This window comes from Anolis sagrei, chromosome 6, assembly GCF_037176765.1.
Source record: "Anolis sagrei isolate rAnoSag1 chromosome 6, rAnoSag1.mat, whole genome shotgun sequence".
NCBI classification, from domain to species: domain Eukaryota; kingdom Metazoa; phylum Chordata; class Lepidosauria; order Squamata; family Dactyloidae; genus Anolis; species Anolis sagrei.
The window spans coordinates 12895175-12914052 of NC_090026.1; the positions used below are offsets into that span (position 1 = coordinate 12895175).

General features: G+C 42.9%; 1 protein-coding gene across 1 annotated transcript in view; it reads left to right on the plus strand.

Moving 5' to 3' along the window:
• Positions 1–318: 318 nt before the first annotated feature.
• LOC132777700 (ubiquitin carboxyl-terminal hydrolase CYLD-like) overlaps positions 319–18878 on the plus strand; it is a 29399-nt gene continuing 10839 nt past the window's right edge. The window contains exons 1-10 of the mRNA XM_060780117.2: positions 319–419; positions 5365–5795; positions 6925–7254; positions 9055–9160; positions 12481–12869; positions 13328–13496; positions 14424–14568; positions 16142–16264; positions 17447–17538; positions 18318–18381. Coding sequence (XP_060636100.2) covers positions 5367–5795; positions 6925–7254; positions 9055–9160; positions 12481–12869; positions 13328–13496; positions 14424–14568; positions 16142–16264; positions 17447–17538; positions 18318–18381 — 1847 coding nt within the window. The 5' untranslated portion in view covers positions 319–419; positions 5365–5366. The remainder of the gene's footprint in view (positions 420–5364; positions 5796–6924; positions 7255–9054; positions 9161–12480; positions 12870–13327; positions 13497–14423; positions 14569–16141; positions 16265–17446; positions 17539–18317; positions 18382–18878) is intronic.

Consider the following 18878-nt stretch of genomic DNA (forward strand, 5'->3'; position numbering starts at 1 on the left):
GTGTAAATCAGGTATGGACAAACTTGGGCCCTCCAGGTGTTTTGGACTTCAACTCCCACAATTCCTAACAGCTGGTAGGCTGTTAGGAATTGTGGGAGTTGAAGTCCAAAACACCTGGAGGGCCCAAGTTTGACCATGCCTAATGTAGATGCTTTGCTTTGCTTTGCTTTGGCCATCACCTTGGCCATTATCTTGGCCTTGGCCTTTCCCTTTCCCTTTCTTTCTTTCTTTCTTTCTTTCTTTCTCTCTCCCCACCTCTTCGCCTTGATTGGCTCTCTCTTTCTTTCCTGGCGTGGCTTCTCTTCGCCTTCCGCTTCTGCAAAACACACGAGCCACTTCCTCGAGTCAAGCAAGTCTTGTCCTGGAGGGGAAACAACTTGTATTTGCTGCCCCAAAAAAAGTTGAGCCAACTTTGCCAGGTAAGTTGTAAAAAGGAAGAGGCAGCTTCATTGCACCAATGAGGCCTCTTTTGTCCTCTGGAGAAGAGAAATGCAATATATCTGCTTTTGTATTGTTGAAGGCTTTCATGGCTGGAATCACTAGGTTCTTGTGGATTTTTTCGGGCTATAGGGCCATGTTATAGAGGCATTTCTCCTGATGTTTCGCCTGCATCTATGGCAAGCATCCTCACTACCTCTGAGGATGCTTGCCATAGATGCAGGCGAAACATCAGGAGAAATGCCTCTAGAACATGGCCCTATAGCCCGAAAAAACCCACAAGAACCATATCTGCTTTTTTTTTTTCATTGGGAGACTGATATTTATTTTGTTTCTTTGCTTTTCCAGATGTGTTGGACTACGAACCACATCACCCTTGGCCACATGGCTAGACTGGGAGTTGTAGTCCAACACATTTAGGGCCCTTCCACACAGCCCTATATCCCAGAATATCAAGGCAAAAAATCCCATAGTTTTGAACTGGATTATCTGGGTCCATACTCAGATATTGTGGAATTTTCTGCTTTGATATTCTGGGATATAGGACTGTGTGGAAGGGACTCTAGTAGGGAGGAAGCTATCTATTTCCTAAACTCTGCTACATAGTTGTGGATACTATGATATTGATACTATGTTGACAGACCTGCAAGGGAAATGTTCTGGATGTTGTTTCTGTTGTAGTTTCTTTGTATAGTAACATCCAAGATATGTGTCGCTTTAGAAATAAACAATCAAAAGTATTTGGGTTTTTTTTTTGTCATGTCAGGAGCAACTTGAGAAACTGCAAGTTGCTTCTGGTGTGAGAGAATTGGCCGTCTGCAAGGACATTGTCCAGGGGACACCCAGATGATTTGATGTTTTTATCATCCTTGTGGGAGGCTTCTCTCATGTCCCTGCATGAGGAGCTGGAGTTGATAGAGGGAGCTCATCCACCTCTCCCCGGATTCGAACCTGCAACCTGTCGGTCTTCAGTCCTGCCGGCACAGGGGTTTAACCCACTGCGCCACCGAGGGCTCCATCAAAAGTGTTAGAGGTGTACAATCTAAATATAGATAAAGGTAAAGGTTTTCCCCTGACATGAAGTCCAGTGGTGTCCGATTCTGGGGTTGTGGTGCTCATCTCCATTTCTAATCCGAAAAGCTGATGTTGTCCGTAGACACCTCCAAGGTCATGACTGCATGAAGCGCCGTTACCTTCCCGCTGGAGCAGTACCTATTGATCTACTCACATTTGTGTGTTTTCGAACTGCTAAGTTGGCAGAATAATATATATGTAAGTAAATATATATGTATATAAACATAACAAGGACTGGGTGCTGGTGTCTTGCCTAACTACAAATCCCAAGATTCCCTATCATTGAGCCATGGCAATTAAAGTGGTGCCAAACTACAATGTAGGTCAGGCATGGACAAACTTGGGCCCTCCGGGTGTTTTGAACTTCAACTCCCACAAGAAGGACAGAAGGAGGAAAGTACACAATTGTACCTTCACGTATTTATACATGGCCCTCATCATGTCTCCTCTCAGCCTTCCCTTCTGCAGGCTAAACAGGTCTTTAAGCCATTCCTCATAGGGCTTGTTCTCAAGACCACTGATTATTTTAGTCGCCCACAAGAAGGACAGAAGGAGGAAAGTACATAATTGTACCAATAGCAAAGCAAAGCATTCAGATAAAATATCAATCAAAAGCCTAAAAGAAGTGATAGAGAAGAAGAAGAAATTGAGAGGGTTTATCACTCCTTAGGAAGGTATTTCTTTGCTCCTGCTCCCTTCGCATTTCTTTGTAGAGTTCTAATAATGCAGGAGTAGAAATACATATTAGTGCTTCTCATTTCTCACAAACCAACACAGGTCCACCTATGTGCCGGAAAATAATCTGGAATGTCTACACTGCACAAATACAGCTGCGTGATCGTACTTCCATGCATCTACATTGTAGAATGAATGCAGTTTAGCTCCACTTTAACTGTTCATAGAATCATAGTATCCTAGAGTTGGAAGATACCTCATGGGCCATCCAGTCCAACCCCATTCTGCCAAGAAGCAGGAAAATGGCATTCAAAGCCCTCCTGACAGATGGCCAACCAGCCTCTGTTTAAAAGAAGGAGCCTCCACCACACTCCGGGGCAGAGAGTACCACTGCTGAACAGCTCTCACAGTCAGGAAGTTCTTCCTAATGTTCAGGTGGAATCTCCTTTCTTGTAGTTTGAAGCCATTGTTCCGTGTCCTCCTCTCCAGGGCAGCAGAAAACAAGCTTGCTCCCTCCTCCCTATGACTTCCCTTCACGTATTTATACATGGCCCTCATCATGTCTCCTCTCAGCCTTCCCTTCTGCAGGCTAAACATGCCCAGGTCTTTAAGCCGCTCCTCATAGGGCTTGTTCTCCAGACCATTGATTATTTTAGTCACCCTCCTCTGGACACATTCCAGCTTGTCACCATCTCCCTTCAATTGCAGTGCCCTGAATTGGGCACAGTGTGATTCCAGGTGTGGTCTGATCAAGGCAGGGTAGAGGGGTAGTATGACTTCCTTGGATCTAGGCACTAGAGTCCTATTTATGCAGGTCAAAATCCCATTGGTTGTTTTTTTAGCCGCCGCATGACATTGTTGGCTCATGATTAATTTGTTCTGCAGAAGAAACTTATTTCAAGGACTCGGGGCTCTTCCAGACAGGCCCTATATCATAGGATCCGATCCCAGGTTTTCTGCTTTAAACTAGATTATATGAATCCACGTTGCCACATAATCTGGGATAAACAGAAAGCCTGATGTCAGATCCTGGGATATAGGACTTGTCTGGAAGGGCCCACAGTGACTCGCAGAAGTCTGTTTGTTTGGCAGCCTTGACAGGACATTTTCCGGGTGTTGTTTCCAGATTCTGGAAAGCAGAATTATGACTTATTATTTTGCTGCTTTTAGCAAATACATCACGGGGTCTCTTCTTAATTTGGCCTTTTAATTTTTTAAGTGTTCCTTTTTTTGTAATGCTTTTATTTTTAATTGTTTAATGGTGTGGTACTTGGCAGTACAAGCAGTTCCCAGGCTAAGAACACAATAGGTTCTGTAATTGTTCTTAAGTTAAATTTGTTTGTAAGTCGGAACAGGTACATTTTTTAAGTGTAACTCATACACGCACACACACCTACAGACAGCAAAACAAACACCACAAGGGTACTACTAACCTTTCCATATGTTATCCAAAGCATATGTGTGTGTATATATGTATAGATATATAGATAAGGTAAAGGTTAAGGTTTCCTCTTGACATTAAGTCTAGTCGTGTCTAACTCTGGGGGGTGGGTGCTCATCTCCATTTCTAAGACAAAGAGCTGGCATTGTCCATAGACACCTTCAAGGTCCTGTGGCTGACATGACTGTATAGAGTGCTGTTACCTTCCCGCCAAAGCAGTACCTATTGATCTACTCACATGTGCATTTTTTCAAAGTGCTAAGTTGGCAGAAGCTGGGGCTAAAAGTGGGAACTCATCCCGATCCCCGGATTCAAACCGCCAACCTTTTGGTCAGCAAGCTCAGCAGCTTAGCAGTTTAATCCACTGTGCCACTGGGGGCTCCATATATGTATGCCCCCGGTGGCGCAGTGGGTTAAAGCACTGAGCTGCTGAGCTTCTTGATCGAAAGGTTGCAGGTTCGATCCTGGGGAGCTTCCGCTGTCAGCCCTAGCTTCTGCCAACCTAGCAGTTCGAAAACATGAAAATGTGAGTAGATTAATAAGTACCGCTCCGGCAGGAAGGTTAACGGCGCTCCATGCAGTCATGCCGGCCACATGACCTTGGAGGTGTCTACGGACAACGCTGGCTCTTCGGCTTAGAAATGGAGATGAGCACCACACCCCAGTCAGACATGACTGGACTTAATGTCAGGGGACTACCTTTACCTTTACCTTTACCTTTACCTTATGTGAGTGTGTGTATGTGTGTATGTATATATATGTATACATACAATACATACACACACACCCCTACAGACAGCAAAACAAACACCACAGGGATGCTAACCCTTCCCTATGTTATCCAAAGCGTGTGTGTGTATTCATGGATTTTGAACAAAATTGACTTGTTGCAGAAACAAGGATTGGCTAAAAAGCTTAAGTGGAGACCCCCTTTCCCCTTAACAACACTTTCTGGAGTGAATTTCTCTTCCTAGAGGTAAATTTCTCACTTGCTGTTGTCTCACCCCCGTTCTTAACTATGCGTCATTAATGAATTGGATGTTTGTAACTTGGGACCTGCCTGTAGTTAACTATCGCCACTTGGGAAAATTAACTTTTCTGACTCCCACAATTCTCTACTCAAGATATCGACTTTTTTTCAGTCCCCCAAAAAGCAACATTTCCATGTTTTCTTAATTATGCAACCAGCCCTCCACGTTGAATCAATGCTGTGGAATCCTGGGTTTTGTAGTTTTTCACTGTCTTTAGCCTTCTCTGCTGAAGAATGCAGGCACCTCGCCAAACTACAACTCCCAGGATTCCATAGCATTAAGTCATGCAGTTAAAGTGATGTCAAACTGCATTCAATTAACAGTGTCTATGTACCCATGCTGGCCAAATGACCTTGGGGGTGTCTACCGACAACGCCAGCTCTTCATCTTAGAAATGAAGATGAGCCCCCCCCCCCCCCCTAGAATTTGACACGGCTAGACTTAATGTCAGGGGAAAGCTTTACCTTTACCTTTATGTAACCATAGTCCTTTAGATCAAATTGCACTAAAAGATGAGTGTGGAATTTCCAGCATGACTATATGACAAGTGCAGAATGAAGTTGACCTTGAGAGTTGCACCTGAGGACCTAGACATCCCTAAATAAAACATTTTAATCATATCTGTGAATAATCAAAAGCTCACAAGTCAAACCCACAAATATGGAGAGCTGACAATAAATAAGTCTGTTTCTTCTTCTTTTATAGTGATGAAGCCCCGCCGATTCTTCATTGCCACGAAAGGCTTTATGGGAGAAACGACTGCAGGTGGAGAGGTGAAGGTATCCAAAGGCAGCCTCTTGAGCCAAGAAGACCCCCAAGGAAACTCCCCAGACGGAACATTCTGTGCCAAGATTGTGGACACGGAAAAGATGGTCTGGGTGCCTCCGTGGGCCACTTGGGAACTGAGTGGGTCCCAGTCGGGTCTCCTGGAGGCGGTGACCAATGGAGATGAACGCCTGGCTCTCCTCAAACAAGAGCAGTTGATGCGCCGGCTGAGCACCCTCCGGAAAGGGGACCGGGTCAAGGTCCAGATCACGTCTGCTTCTGGGCGGAAAGTTCAGGGCATCATCCGATATCGGGGACCCATCGACAAGAGCAAGCATGATACGAGTGTCATCTTTGGGGTGGAACTTGTGGTGAGTTCTTATGAGAAGAGGACCTCTCTGCTCACTGGCAGATATCACTGTGTGCAAATGTTGTTGGGTGGCTCAGGCTCCTTCTACACTGCCTTATAATCCAGATTATGAAGACAAATAATCCAGATTATCTGCTTTGAACTGGATTATCTGAGTCTACACTGCCAGATAATCCAGTTCAAAGCAAATAATCTGGATTTTATATGGCAGTGTAAAAGGGATCCCAGTCTAACCTACCTTGAAGGTTTAGTATGAGGATATAATGGATTGTGGGTAATTGTAAGGGTGCTTCTCCACTGTAGAATTAATACAGTTGGACACCACTAGCAATGGATCATTGTTGGCACCTGAAATATCCTATTGCTATTTGAATACTGTATTTCTTTGAGTCTAAGGTTGGATGATCTACCCTGCCTTATATACCAGAAACTGATCCCAGATTATCTGATTATCCCAGATTATCTAGCAGTGTAGACTCATATATTCCAGGTCAAAGCAGATAATCTGGGATCAGATCCTGAGGTATAGGGCAGTGATCCCACCTATGATGTGCTTTCCCTCCATAAAAATATCTTTTATGGGCTGTGTCTTATAATTGTGGATCATTCTCATTCATACACACAAACACACACACACATACATACACACATTTACATACAAACATACACACACATATACATGCACATATACATACATGGCCCTTTTCTGTTGGTGGTACTGAAATTGTTGTGTGTCTTATAATCAATGGCATCTTTAAACTGAAGAAATATAGAATTACCTATTCTGAGAGGTTGTGATTTGTCCAAAGATATCTAACAGGTTTCTGTGACAGAGTGAGGTTTTGAACCTGGTCTCCAGACCCATAAGATGCATCTACACTGCAGAATTAATGCAGTTTGAGATGTTTTTAACTGCTATGGCCCAGTGCCATAAAATCATGGTAGTTGCAGTTTTACAAGATCTTTAGCTAAAGTGTGCTGATAGCCCACCAAACATCACACCCAATGATTCGATATCATTGAGCCATGGCAACTAAAATGGCATCAAACTGCATTAATTCTATAGTCTAATATATGCACCCTACGATAAAGAAACCAACACTTAAAACTCTATTTTCCCTTCATTATAGGGTTCTGCTGCTGGGAGAGGCTTCACTGATGGTTCCTTCAAAGGCCAGAAGTTCTTCTCTTGCCGGGAAAACTGTGGCGTCTTTGTGCCTGCCAATCGAATTGAGCCAGACGACTCGCCGGAGGGCAGCCCACCAGCGCCCCTGAGAGACCGGATCCGGGAATGTGCTCGAATCCAATTGACATCAGGAGACCCCTTGTCCTCTCCAGGGTTGGAGATTGGGGACCGTGTTTACTTCAGGATGGAAGACAGCACCCCTACCGGCACTGTGGTGTACTGTGACCATCTTCCCAAGAAATTGGAAACGGGGGTCTTTGTGGGGATTCTTTTGGTAAGAAGAGTAGTGTACATACGGATGTGAAGCAATACAAGTAAGAGTATTGTCCTCCCCATTCGAATTCTTTCCCCAGAACAAAAATTTCCAAATTTTCTAGTATTTGAAGAAGTGAGACACTGAAAATTATTCATACCTAGAATTCTTATTTGCACTGTTTATTTGCCTGTACATTCCCTTGGTAACTGTTGTCAGTATTCTTCCCAAGACAAAGTACAGTGATCCCTCACTTATCGCAGATGTTACATTCCAGGACCACCTGCGATAAGTGAAATTCTGCGAAGTAGGGATGCCTCCTCACCTTCCCTTCTTGCCCTCCTTACCTTCCTCTTCCTCCTCGTCACCACATGGGGCCTCTTGTTGCCGCTTGGGCCCCACAATGCCTCCTCAGTCGCAGGGCCCAAGCGACAGCAAGAGGCCCTATGTAGTGATGAGGAGGAGGAAAAGGAAGGTAAGGAGGGTGAGGGGGCAGCTCTCCCCTCGCCCTCCTTACCTTCCTCCTCCTCCTCCTCTTCACCGCCTGAGCCTCTTGTTGCAATGTCGCATGGGGCCTAAGCAGCAGCCTTACATATCCTGTTTCCCTGAAAATAAGACATCCCCTGAAAATAGGACCTAGTAGAGGTTTTGCTGAATTGCTAAATATAAGACCTCTCCCGAAAGTAAGACCTAGCTTCCCCTGGTGGCTGGAAGTTGCAGTACAGTCCCTGCTGTACAAGTGGTCCAGGAACTGCTGTTGGAGATCTTTACAGTCTCCAGACAGTGTGTTGTGCGTGGAAATAATGGCAGTAACAAGAAATTATTGATAGGATTCACCGTTTGTCTGGTTATGCTGGTTTCTGATGACAAAAAAGACATCCCCTGAAAATAAGACCTAGCACATCTTTGGGAGCAAATATTTATATAAGACACTGTCTTATTTTCAGGGAAACAGGGTACAAAAAAACCAAATCATAAATCTAAACAACACATAACTCTGCATAAATTCAATAAAACAACTAATGCTAAGATAAAAGGACATTTAAACATGAAAGCATAAACATTAAAAACACATAACAAAAACATTAAAATAACATGATCCAAACTCATAGACCGGGCCATTAATAAATTAATAGTAACCAGTAATACATTCCAGATAACTACATCATTTTTGTTGGACAATGCTAGACCCACTGCTGTGAGTCTGATCTCAAAGGACTCTCCATGGTCTGGAGCCTGCCTGTCCCAATTTAAGATGCTGTATGACCTCATATATAAGTCAATAACATGCATAAGTTTAGGGCAATTTTGGAAGCCAAAATTATGGATTTTACTACAACTCATGGATAAGTCTGAAGTCATTTGGCAAAAAAGGGAAAGCTTTAGTGCTGCCTCAGGTGGACACTGTTGTTATCATTTCTCCTCCAGACATTCAAAAAGGCCAGAAGTAGAGATAGGTTCTTATTTTAAGTTCTCCTGAGACAGAACAAAAGTTATTTCCTTTTGCCACTTTGAGAAAGAGATAGTTCCTTTCTAAAACAAGAGTTAAGGTTCAGTACCTAAATTGGCATGGGTAAGTTGACCCAGGTTTGGGGGTGGGTTGATTTTTTTGACTGAAGTTTCTAGTCTGATACAGGAGTATAGACAATAAGCAGCCACTGTCTCATTTTGTGTTGGGTTGGGATACTTTAAGGTCTGCCCCTACTATTCCCTATCAAAACCAGGCACTCCTATGTAAGGAGACATGATTACCACCTCCCCTCCCCATGCCAAAGAACCCACACTATAGAATGACAAGCTACCTTTGCATTTTCCTTCTAGGACAAACCAGTGGGTTCATGGGATGGTCGCTTCAAAGACCATATCCTCTACCGTATGCCGTCTCCGGAGTTTGGGATGCTTCTTCCAATTTCTAAAGTATTTAAAGGTGAGCCCTGCCATGTTTGCAGTTCTGGAGAAACCATTCGGGGTTTTGCTTGTTAAACATTGCTGGTCACATGTCACACAATGTTTTTATTATTGTTGTTGTTGAGTCTGCATTTAAATGGAAGGGTATGTGTATATTGGTTGTGAACCCTTTTCCTAAAACAGTGAAGTAAATTAGCTATGGCAAAACATCTGGGACAAGTTCAAGATGTGCATTTCAGTTGCGACTTTCCCCATTTATCCCCAAATGATCAGATACTGGGATTTTTCTTGCACCATGCTTGATTATCCCATGTTTTGTCCAGCAGTACAACAGTTGTTGGAAATAGCAACCTTCTATAAGCCATCTATACTGGTTATTTGTTACGTATATAATTCATATTGCTTACTATGATGATTCCCATCATATGATGTAGTCAAGAACTGGCATTGTCCATTCAAATGCGGTTGGACTTTGGTGCAAACAGCTCCAATTCCAGCGAGACACCACTGTTATTGATAAACACACCATCCAGCAAGTGGAGGTCGCCATTTTGGAAAATCGCTGTGTAACAATTTACCACCTAGTTCAAAATGTCAAGATTAGTGTGGGGTCAATGGGAAAAAATCATCTAAGACCATATTCACATCCATAAGGTATCCGCTCACTAGGTCCCCGGGCTGCTTGCACCTTTCCAGAAGCAGGAACGAGTCGAATGCTCTTTATTGACGATGTGCCATGGAAATCAGGAGGACTTTTCAACAGATTGATCACACAGGATGAAATCTTAGTCCATCACTATGATCCTGTGACTAAATTCCAGTCAATGCAATGGAAGCATCATGACTCACTGTCTCTAAAGAAGGCACGTGCCCAACTCTCGGCAGGCAAAGTCATGCTCACAGTATTTTGGGACCAGCACAGAGTCATACTGATGGATTTCCTAGCAAAGGGGACCATGATCACTGGGGCATACATGCTTCACTGCTATGGAAATTGTGGGAGGCCATCAAAACCAAGAGACATGGCATGGTCATAAAAGGTGTCCACCTTCTGCAAGACAATGCATGAGTTCACAACTCACATGTTGCCCAAATAGAAGTATGCTCCTGTGGCTTTGGAATTCTACCACATCCCCCTTATTCACCTGACCTCGCACTATTGGACTTCCACCTCTTTCCAACAATGAAGTTATTTTTTAAGGGCAAGCATTTTTCAGATGATGAGACAACATGGTTTTTGGAGCAACCTGTCAACTTCTACATGCAAGGTGTTTACAGTTGCTTGAAAAGGTGGGAGAAATGTGTGCCCCTAGGTCGCACCGATGGAGAGAAGGACTAATAACTGTGCCAAGTTTCATTGCTCTCTGTCCACAAGAAGTGGGTCAGGGGAAATCTTTAATGAGCACCCCTCATATTATTAGACTGAAGAGAGTGTTAGTTTGTATGCAATAAAGACGAGACTAAAACAGAATGGTTTGGTTGATAGGTTTAAACTATCAACCAATTAGAAATGTACCTGTATACTGAATACATGAAGTTTGTAACTATGTTACTTTTAACGAAAACTACTTATTTTTGGTCTCTTGAGAGCCTGATTTAAAAACCAATATATTTTATGGGAGAGTAGATTTTTTGGGGAACTGAAATAACACTTCTGAAGTTCTGCTATATATTTTGTGCACTGGCATATCTTTGTTCCTAACAGTTCAGAGAGATAACCAGGTATATCAGTCTAACAGCTGAGAAACCTAATTTGCCTTGCATGAATGCTAATGAATATTCACCACAAAGGAGAAGATTCACTCAAACAAGTATTTAACTCTTCTTAGGAAGATCATACTTTACAAAAGGGTTATGGTTATTCCAAATAGTGTGGATACAATTAATCTCCAAAAGGGTCACGCCTCCAAAAGGCTATGGAGATTCCTGGTTTTCCAAAAGGATATGATCTCTAAAAGGTCATGCCTTTCCAAAAACAGTGATACCCCGTTGTGTTAATGGTTTCATTGAGGTGGGGAGGAATTTGAGATCCCCTCATTGTTGGAAATAGCAACCTTCCAAGCCTCCACTGTTTGTAAATGTGTGTAATTGTTAACCTATATTGTATGCACATTTTGGTTTGTCAGTTTGACTGTACCTCTTTGACATGGAAGTGGTTTCAGACACAGGACTCCATTTTTGTGATACAGTATGCTTTCAGACCTCAATGGAGGTGGATTGCAGTTTGTCTCTTTCCAGACTTCAGTGAGTACAATTATACAGTTTGGACTCTATATGCTTAAAGACATTGGACTATGGACTGATATGCTGAATATATATATAAGAAATTTGTTATTTTAAAGAAGACTACACATTAAAGATAATAACATTACACATTTTGTTTTTCATCTCTGAGTGCATAGTTTAACTAAGAGGTTTCAAGGGAATGTATAGCTTTTGGGCAACTGCAATTACAACTGCAATTACAACTCCAACGAAACAGCCATACTCTGCTCAACAAATATATTTTTGTAGTGGCATGTCTTTATCCTTGGCAGTTTAAAGACATGTTCCTTCAGTTTAACAGCTGATTTACCTGTGTGCCATTACATAAATGATTGTGAATATCACTTGTTCAAAGGGTCGACTTCAAACAAGATCATACTTTTCTTGACTAGTGGTTTTCAAAAGGTGGTCTCTATGTTCATGGAAATTCACATTTGCCAAACAGATTTGACATGAGGTTGTTGTAGGTTTTTCGGGCTGTATGGCCATGTTCTAGAAGCGTTCTCTCCTGATGTTTCGCTTGCATCTATGGCAGGCATCCTTACAACCTCTGAGGATGCCTGGCATAGATGCAGGCGAAACATCAGGAGAGAATGCTTCTAGAACATGGCCATGCAGCCCGAAAAACCTACAACAACCCAGTGATTCTGGATGTGAAAGCCTTTGACAATAGATTGGATGCAACATAATTTTTACATTTTTGATATGGTTATGATGCACTTATTTCCAATAGCTTATGGAATTTCCAATACTCATTTTTCAGTACTGCCAAATTCTAAGGTAAATTTGGTTATAAATGCCCCCCATCTTTGGCAATTTCACCACGGTTTTGTCTAATTGGGACAAAATTAATTCTGTTTTTGGCAGATATAATTCTTATGGGGTCACTTCTCAGCGAGGTTTACCATAGAATTGCTTGGAGCACTTAGCAAGTTCTTAGAGATATTGTTTTTCCGGGCACAGATGAAACTGTGGATATGGGTACCATGTTTTCAGGGGTGTTATTCTTCTGTATTGTTGCAATATCTCATATGTTTCCCTCCTCTTCCTCCTACCATCTCTGCCTCCCTGAAGAACAAGTCGATAGAAGTCCTGAGATATTGGCCAACCATTCATCCTCATCCATCTCAGAGGAATATGAGGATTGCTTGTCCTTGTCATCCATCCGTTACCCTCCCAGGATGGAGGAGTGTTCTCCAAAGGAAATCCCAAGAGGAGTCCCTTCTGATGACCCACGGGGCTCCAAGAAGAAAGAAGTAGGACCTTTAGAGCTGAAACAGAATGAAGATGAAGAGGAAGAGGTGGAGGAAGAGGATGATGATGATGACAGTGATGAGCAGTATAACCACCATCTCCTAGAGATCAACTCTGTGGTGGAGGTTAACAATCCACCAATCTATGGGGTGATCCGCTGGATCGGGAAGCCGCCTGATGTAGCTGAGACCATTGCTGGGCTGGAGCTGGTAAGAATGAGGAAATGTTAGATATGCTCAGCTTCTCATCACAGCTAGATGAATTGGAGATATCTTACTGTTCTGTATTTCCATATGGCTTTCTGCCAATATGGAACAGTGGAACATTCAGCCTCACAAAGCAAATTCAGAAAAGGTGTTTCTCCCTGGTTCACAGTACATGAGGAAAGAGTTGACTTGCCTCCAATCTGCCTTCTGCAGTGATAATAGTAATGGTAAATGATATATACCCTATATAAGCCAATCTCTCATAACTAGTGTATATGCCAAGCATTACCCGGGTGTTGGACCGGCTGCTGCTTGCCTCTTGTTATCCCTTCTTTCTCTTTCCCTTCCCACTGCCATTTCCCCATCCAAGCATTCAAATAGGCAAGGTAGCTTCATTTTCAGGTTAGGGGTGCAGACTTTATAGCATATCGCCAATGCAGCATGCCTTCTACACTTCCCAGGAGGAGCCACTATCTTCAGGCTGTACCGATGGGCAATATCGAGGGGTCCGCTATTTCCACTGCCAGCCAAACAAAGCCCTGTTTGTCAAGCTACGGCGTTGTCGCCCTGATTCCAGGTTCGGTGCTCTGCAGCAGCTAGAGAATCCTGTTTTGCGATGCAACTCCCTGGGTAAGGTCTAAACCAGAGCTCTAGTTTCTTAGATATGGTTATCATGGTTTTCTGTAGACGAGCAGATGACAACTGGTAGATGGCATATGTTTTGTATCTCAAAAACTAGAGCAGATAGGGGGAAACCGGTGTCATTTTTGGAACCAGCAAGTCAAATATTCCCAGAAACAGGTATAACATTTGAGGCACCAAAATTTGTGTTGGCCAATGTAATCAAATCATCCAAGTGAAACCCACAAATGTGTAGGGCCAAGTGTAATGTTATTATCTTTCATGGGGAAGCCCCCAGTGGCGCAGTGGGTTTAACCCCTGTGCCGGCAGGATTGAAGATCAACAGGTCGCAGGTTCAAATCCGGGGAGAGGCGGATGAGCTCCTTCTATCAGCTCCAGCTCCTCATGCGGGGACATGAGAGAAGCCTCCCACAAGGATGATAAAAACATCAAAATCATCCAGGCGTCCCCTGGGCAACGTCCTTGCAGACGGCCAATTCTCTCACACCAGGAGTCACTCCTGACACGACAACAACAAAAATCTTTCATGTGTTATTCTGGGGTGAAGCAAGGGCATATTGTTAAACAAGGGCATAATATTGTTCAGTGCTGATAGCTAATATTATTTTGACAGCCACAAGTTACTTTCTTCTATTTTCACAATGATTCCCAAACTGGATTGCAAGATTGGCTGATGCATAACTTGGGAAATGAAACTGCCATATTCTCTTCCAGGGGTTGAGAAACATGTGGTCCTCTCGATGTTATTGAGAGGCACATGCCACCCACCCCAACCACCTTGGTGTTCATTGGTGAAGGATGATGGCTATTGTAGTTCAGTGACATCTGTAAGGGGTGGATCCACATGGACATCAAAGTGGAAGCCAAGTGGTTCCATCCCTATCCTGCATCATTTGCTCCCTTCTCCTTACACAGATTTCCGTGTCTATGCCAGTGCGCGAGTGGAAGAAGACACACCTCCACCTCCATTGGGTGATGAGGCCATGGAGCATCTCTCGGGATGGAAGAAGGGCATTCAAGGGCATTGCAACTCCTGCTATCTGGATGCCACTCTTTTCTGGTAAGGCTGCCCTTTGCGAATCCTAAGACAATAAATTGTTTATCTTTCATTCCTGTTGTATGTCGGCCTGTACACCCTATGATTGTGTCTGATGCTCATGTTGGGAATGGGGATGATGTCCCTGATGGTGGCCTGGATCTGTTGGCATTGGGGATGAGAGTTTGCTTGGGCCTGAGTTAAACTGAGATGATAGGCCTGAGCTGTCTTAGGAATATTCACAAGGCCACATTCTTGGGAGAGGCCCTTCACAGCTTTTCCCAGAGCAAATGTCTGAGGATGATTTGTCAGGTGCAGAAGTTAATGAGAGAGAAGATAATGAGAGTTTAGATAGAAAGAAAAGTTTTTGTAAACAGAGACAGAGCCTTCAGAGACTAAGACAGCTCGTTTATAGGCAAAGAAAGATAACAAACATTTATCTGATAGTAAGGTCAAGAGAAATGCTTTTCTTTCAGTTCTGGTATCTGGAAAAGCCTTATATTGATTCATGGAAAAGAGTTGGAATTTAATCACAATCTTGCTTTCAAGTGCTCTTAGCTTCATGTACCAAGTTTGTTTTTTTGTTTTTTTGCCAAGTTCCAGTTTTATGTATGAGATTTTTCCTATTGTCTACTTTCATGGATTCAAGTGCCTTGTTTCATGGATTTTTATGTACCTTTGGATCTTGTTTTCCCTTGAAGCTTACGAAGTATTTTATATATTGGACCTTTACTGTTCTTACTATTTTTACTGCTTTGCCTACTACATTTACTGCTTGCTGATTATACCAAGCTGGTGTGGTGTTTAAGATCAGAGGTCTTCCTGCTCTGGTGTATGACAATTCCCTACTTGGTCCCAAGAGGCCCAGATATAAGATACTGAAAAACCAGCTAAAAGAGAGGGAAAAGTGTTGCTAACAATGCTAATCCTTCCATTAGACCAGGATAGTGGGAATCTGGACCATTTTTCAGTCTTCAGAAAGCAGCAATATGACCTTGTGATCCCCATTTTTGGTGCCCAGATATCATGAAAATCCTAATTGTTGGAAAGGGTTTCTGTGGCTGATGGCAAGTAGTCTGTGTTGCGTATATCGTGTTTCAGTCAGGTCCAGTGCCGAAGACACAATAACATTGCACCCAGGCAAGAGGAAAAAGAGCATAAAAACTTTACTCTTATCAGCAGAGTTAAAACATAAACTTGCAATGTTGCAAACAAAACAAACAGTGCAACAAACTTACATAGTCCTTGTGAGCAATACAGAATAAGGCTTCTTCATCATCATCCAAATGAGAGAGCAGTAGAAATGGTTGAGCAAAATGCCTGAGCAAAGGCTCTTCAGAGCAAAGCTGAACTGTATTCTAAAACCCATACAGTTATACTCCACTGGGTGTAGACCAAACTTACTAGTTGACCTACATTAGCAGCTGCACATAATAATCAACAGTATAAGGTTTTCTTTAAAACACACACATACTTGATCCTGTTACAACTTACTGTAAAAGTCTGATGTTTTGGGAGACATGTTATTGAAAAGCTAAACCTCGGAACTGAATGAACATAGACATCCTAACATCAGCGTTCCTTTTTCTGTTTATAGTATGTTCACTTTTACCTCTGTGCTGGATTCAATGCTCCTACGCCCAGCAGACAAGAACGATGGGGAATCTTACACTGAGACGCGAGATCTGCTCCGAACAGAGATAGTCAACCCTTTGCGCAAGTGAGTTGGTGCCTTCTCTTCTCTGTGCTAAAACACCTGGCTACTTTGTTAGAAAAGTTGAGATAAATCTCCCATTCTTATCTCAGCTGCTTTGACCTTGCAAGGAACTTCTTGAAGGCACGAAGTCAAATAAACCCCAAACTCATTAACTCAAGTTTTCAACGAAAGTGGCACTCTTGCTTTATTTACAAAAATATATACAGTACATTTTCTGGTCATATCCGTTCTCATCTTTGCGCACTGCATGGAGCACATTGTCCATTCTTCATTTCTGACTTATCTTGACTCTAAAGCATGCCTGTCACAAGGTTCTAATGGCAAGATTTGTTCAGAGGCCATTTGTTTTGACCTTCCATGGATGCTGAGAGTGCGTGACATGCCCAAGACCATCCAACACATTTTAGCATCTGGACTAGGATTTTGGGTGATTTCCAATATGTTTGCTGTTTCTCATTATGTTTGGTGGCACAATACAACTGAAACACTAATGTATGGAGCGCCCGGTGGCACAGTGGGTTAAACCCCTGTGCCAGCAGGACTGAAGACCGACAGGTCGCAGGTTCGAATCTGGGGAGAGGCGGATGAGCTCCCTCTACCAGCTTCAGCTCCTCATGCGGGGACATGAGAGAAGCCTCTCACAAGGATGATAAAAATATCAAATCATCCTGGCGTCCCCTAGGCAACGTCCTTGCAGACGGCCAATTCTCTCACACCAGAAGCGACTTGCTCCTGACACGACAAAAAAGTAAACAAACACTAATGTATCACGACACACAGTTTGGGAAGCTCTCATTTACACTGTTGATCATCCCATTTGTCTCTTGATGTCATCACAAATAACCAGACTAAATGGGCATCTCTATGCCATATTTTAAAATACTGTACATGCAACTTTAGAACACATGAAATTGTGTAGGGGATTTGGGGGGGGGGGTAGTTTGAGTTTTAAAGGTAATTTGAATTGTATTGATTGTATTTTACCTCTTTAACTATGCACAAATATTTATTTATTTATTTTTGTATTTATTTTAAATTGTTGTTAGGCACCTTGAGTCCCTATGGGGAGAAAGGTGGGATATAAATAAAGAATATGATGATACTTGTGGGGGAGTAGGTTACCTTTGAAAATGTAAACTTAGTGACCACATATTCATTGTTTTTTTGTGTTTGTGGTGGGGATAGGAACGGGTATGTCTGTGCTACGAAAATCATGGCTCTACGGAAGGCTTTGGAAAAAGCTGGGCATTCCTCAGGCTTCACCAGCGAGGAAAAAGGTTTGTGAATTCTGTTTATGTTCAAGCATGAGGTATGCGAGCAGTTTTGACTACTATAAGGGAGGAAAATGAGATGTGGTGAAACCATGGTATCACCCACATGACTTAGCAGACATTTACTTGTAATCTTGGGGCTGCCCCAGGTTTGACTAAAGATGCACCACACCGTTCTACCAGTTTCATACAATTTTAATTATCATGAACGCATCCTAATGCATCCTGGGATTTACAGAGCCCCTGGTGGCACAGTGGGTTAAAACGCTGAGCTGCTGAACTTACTGATCGAAAGGTTGTAGGTTCAAATCTAGGGAGCGGGGGTGAGCTCCTGCTGTTAGCCCCTGCTTCTGCCAACCTAGCAGTTCAAAAACATGCAAATGTGAGTAGATCAATAGGTACCGCTCCGGCAGGAAGGTAACGGCACTTCATGCAGTCATGCCGGCCACATGATCTTGGAGGTGTCTATGGACAATGCCGGCTCTTTGGTTTAGAAATGGAAATGAGCATCAACCCCCCAGAGTCGGATACGACTGGACTTAATGTCAGGTGAAAACCTTTACCTTTACCTAATCCACAGCTGTAGAGAAAATATGTATACTGTTTTTTTACCAATTGTATGTTATATGTGCACCCTGGAGTTCTTTGTAAGCCGCCCCGAGTCCCTTTGGGGAGATGGTGGCAGGATATTATCATCATCATCATCATCATCATCATCATCATCATCATCATTATTCATGTTACAGTATTAAGTACAGCATTTTGTCTCCCCTTTTCCTTTGTAGACCCAGAGGAATTTCTTACCCTTTTATTCCGGGTACTGAAAATGGAGCCTCTCTTTCAGATCCGGTGAGCTTAGAGTTCCTTTGCTCCTTGATGTTTATAAAGGATTGTATTCAGAGAGAGAGGCTGTTTTAGCCTAAAGACATTCTGGAGCACCTTTGAGACCAACTTGTGTAATGCTATATTAGGAATTTTAGGTCCCCCCAGGTAACTCTAGGGCAGTGGTTCCCAACCTTTTATTGACCAGGGACCACTTTCCAACAATAGTACCAAAAGGGTTACGAATAGATTTTTGATCAACTTTAGATTTGGTTTGGTTATTTCGGGTGCCGAATCAGAAAATTGCATTGGATAGACCACATCAGCTCTAGTTTCTGATACAGAACATATGCAATCTAGTAGTCACCATCTGCTCACCCACAGAAAACTATATTTAATAAGCCTCAGCAGTATAAGAGGGATTTGCAAGACCAGTCACTCTTGTTGTAATGGTGTAGTAACAGTGAGGCCACTGACCATTGGTGGTCAATGGACCACAGGTTGGGAACCACTGGTCTAGGGTG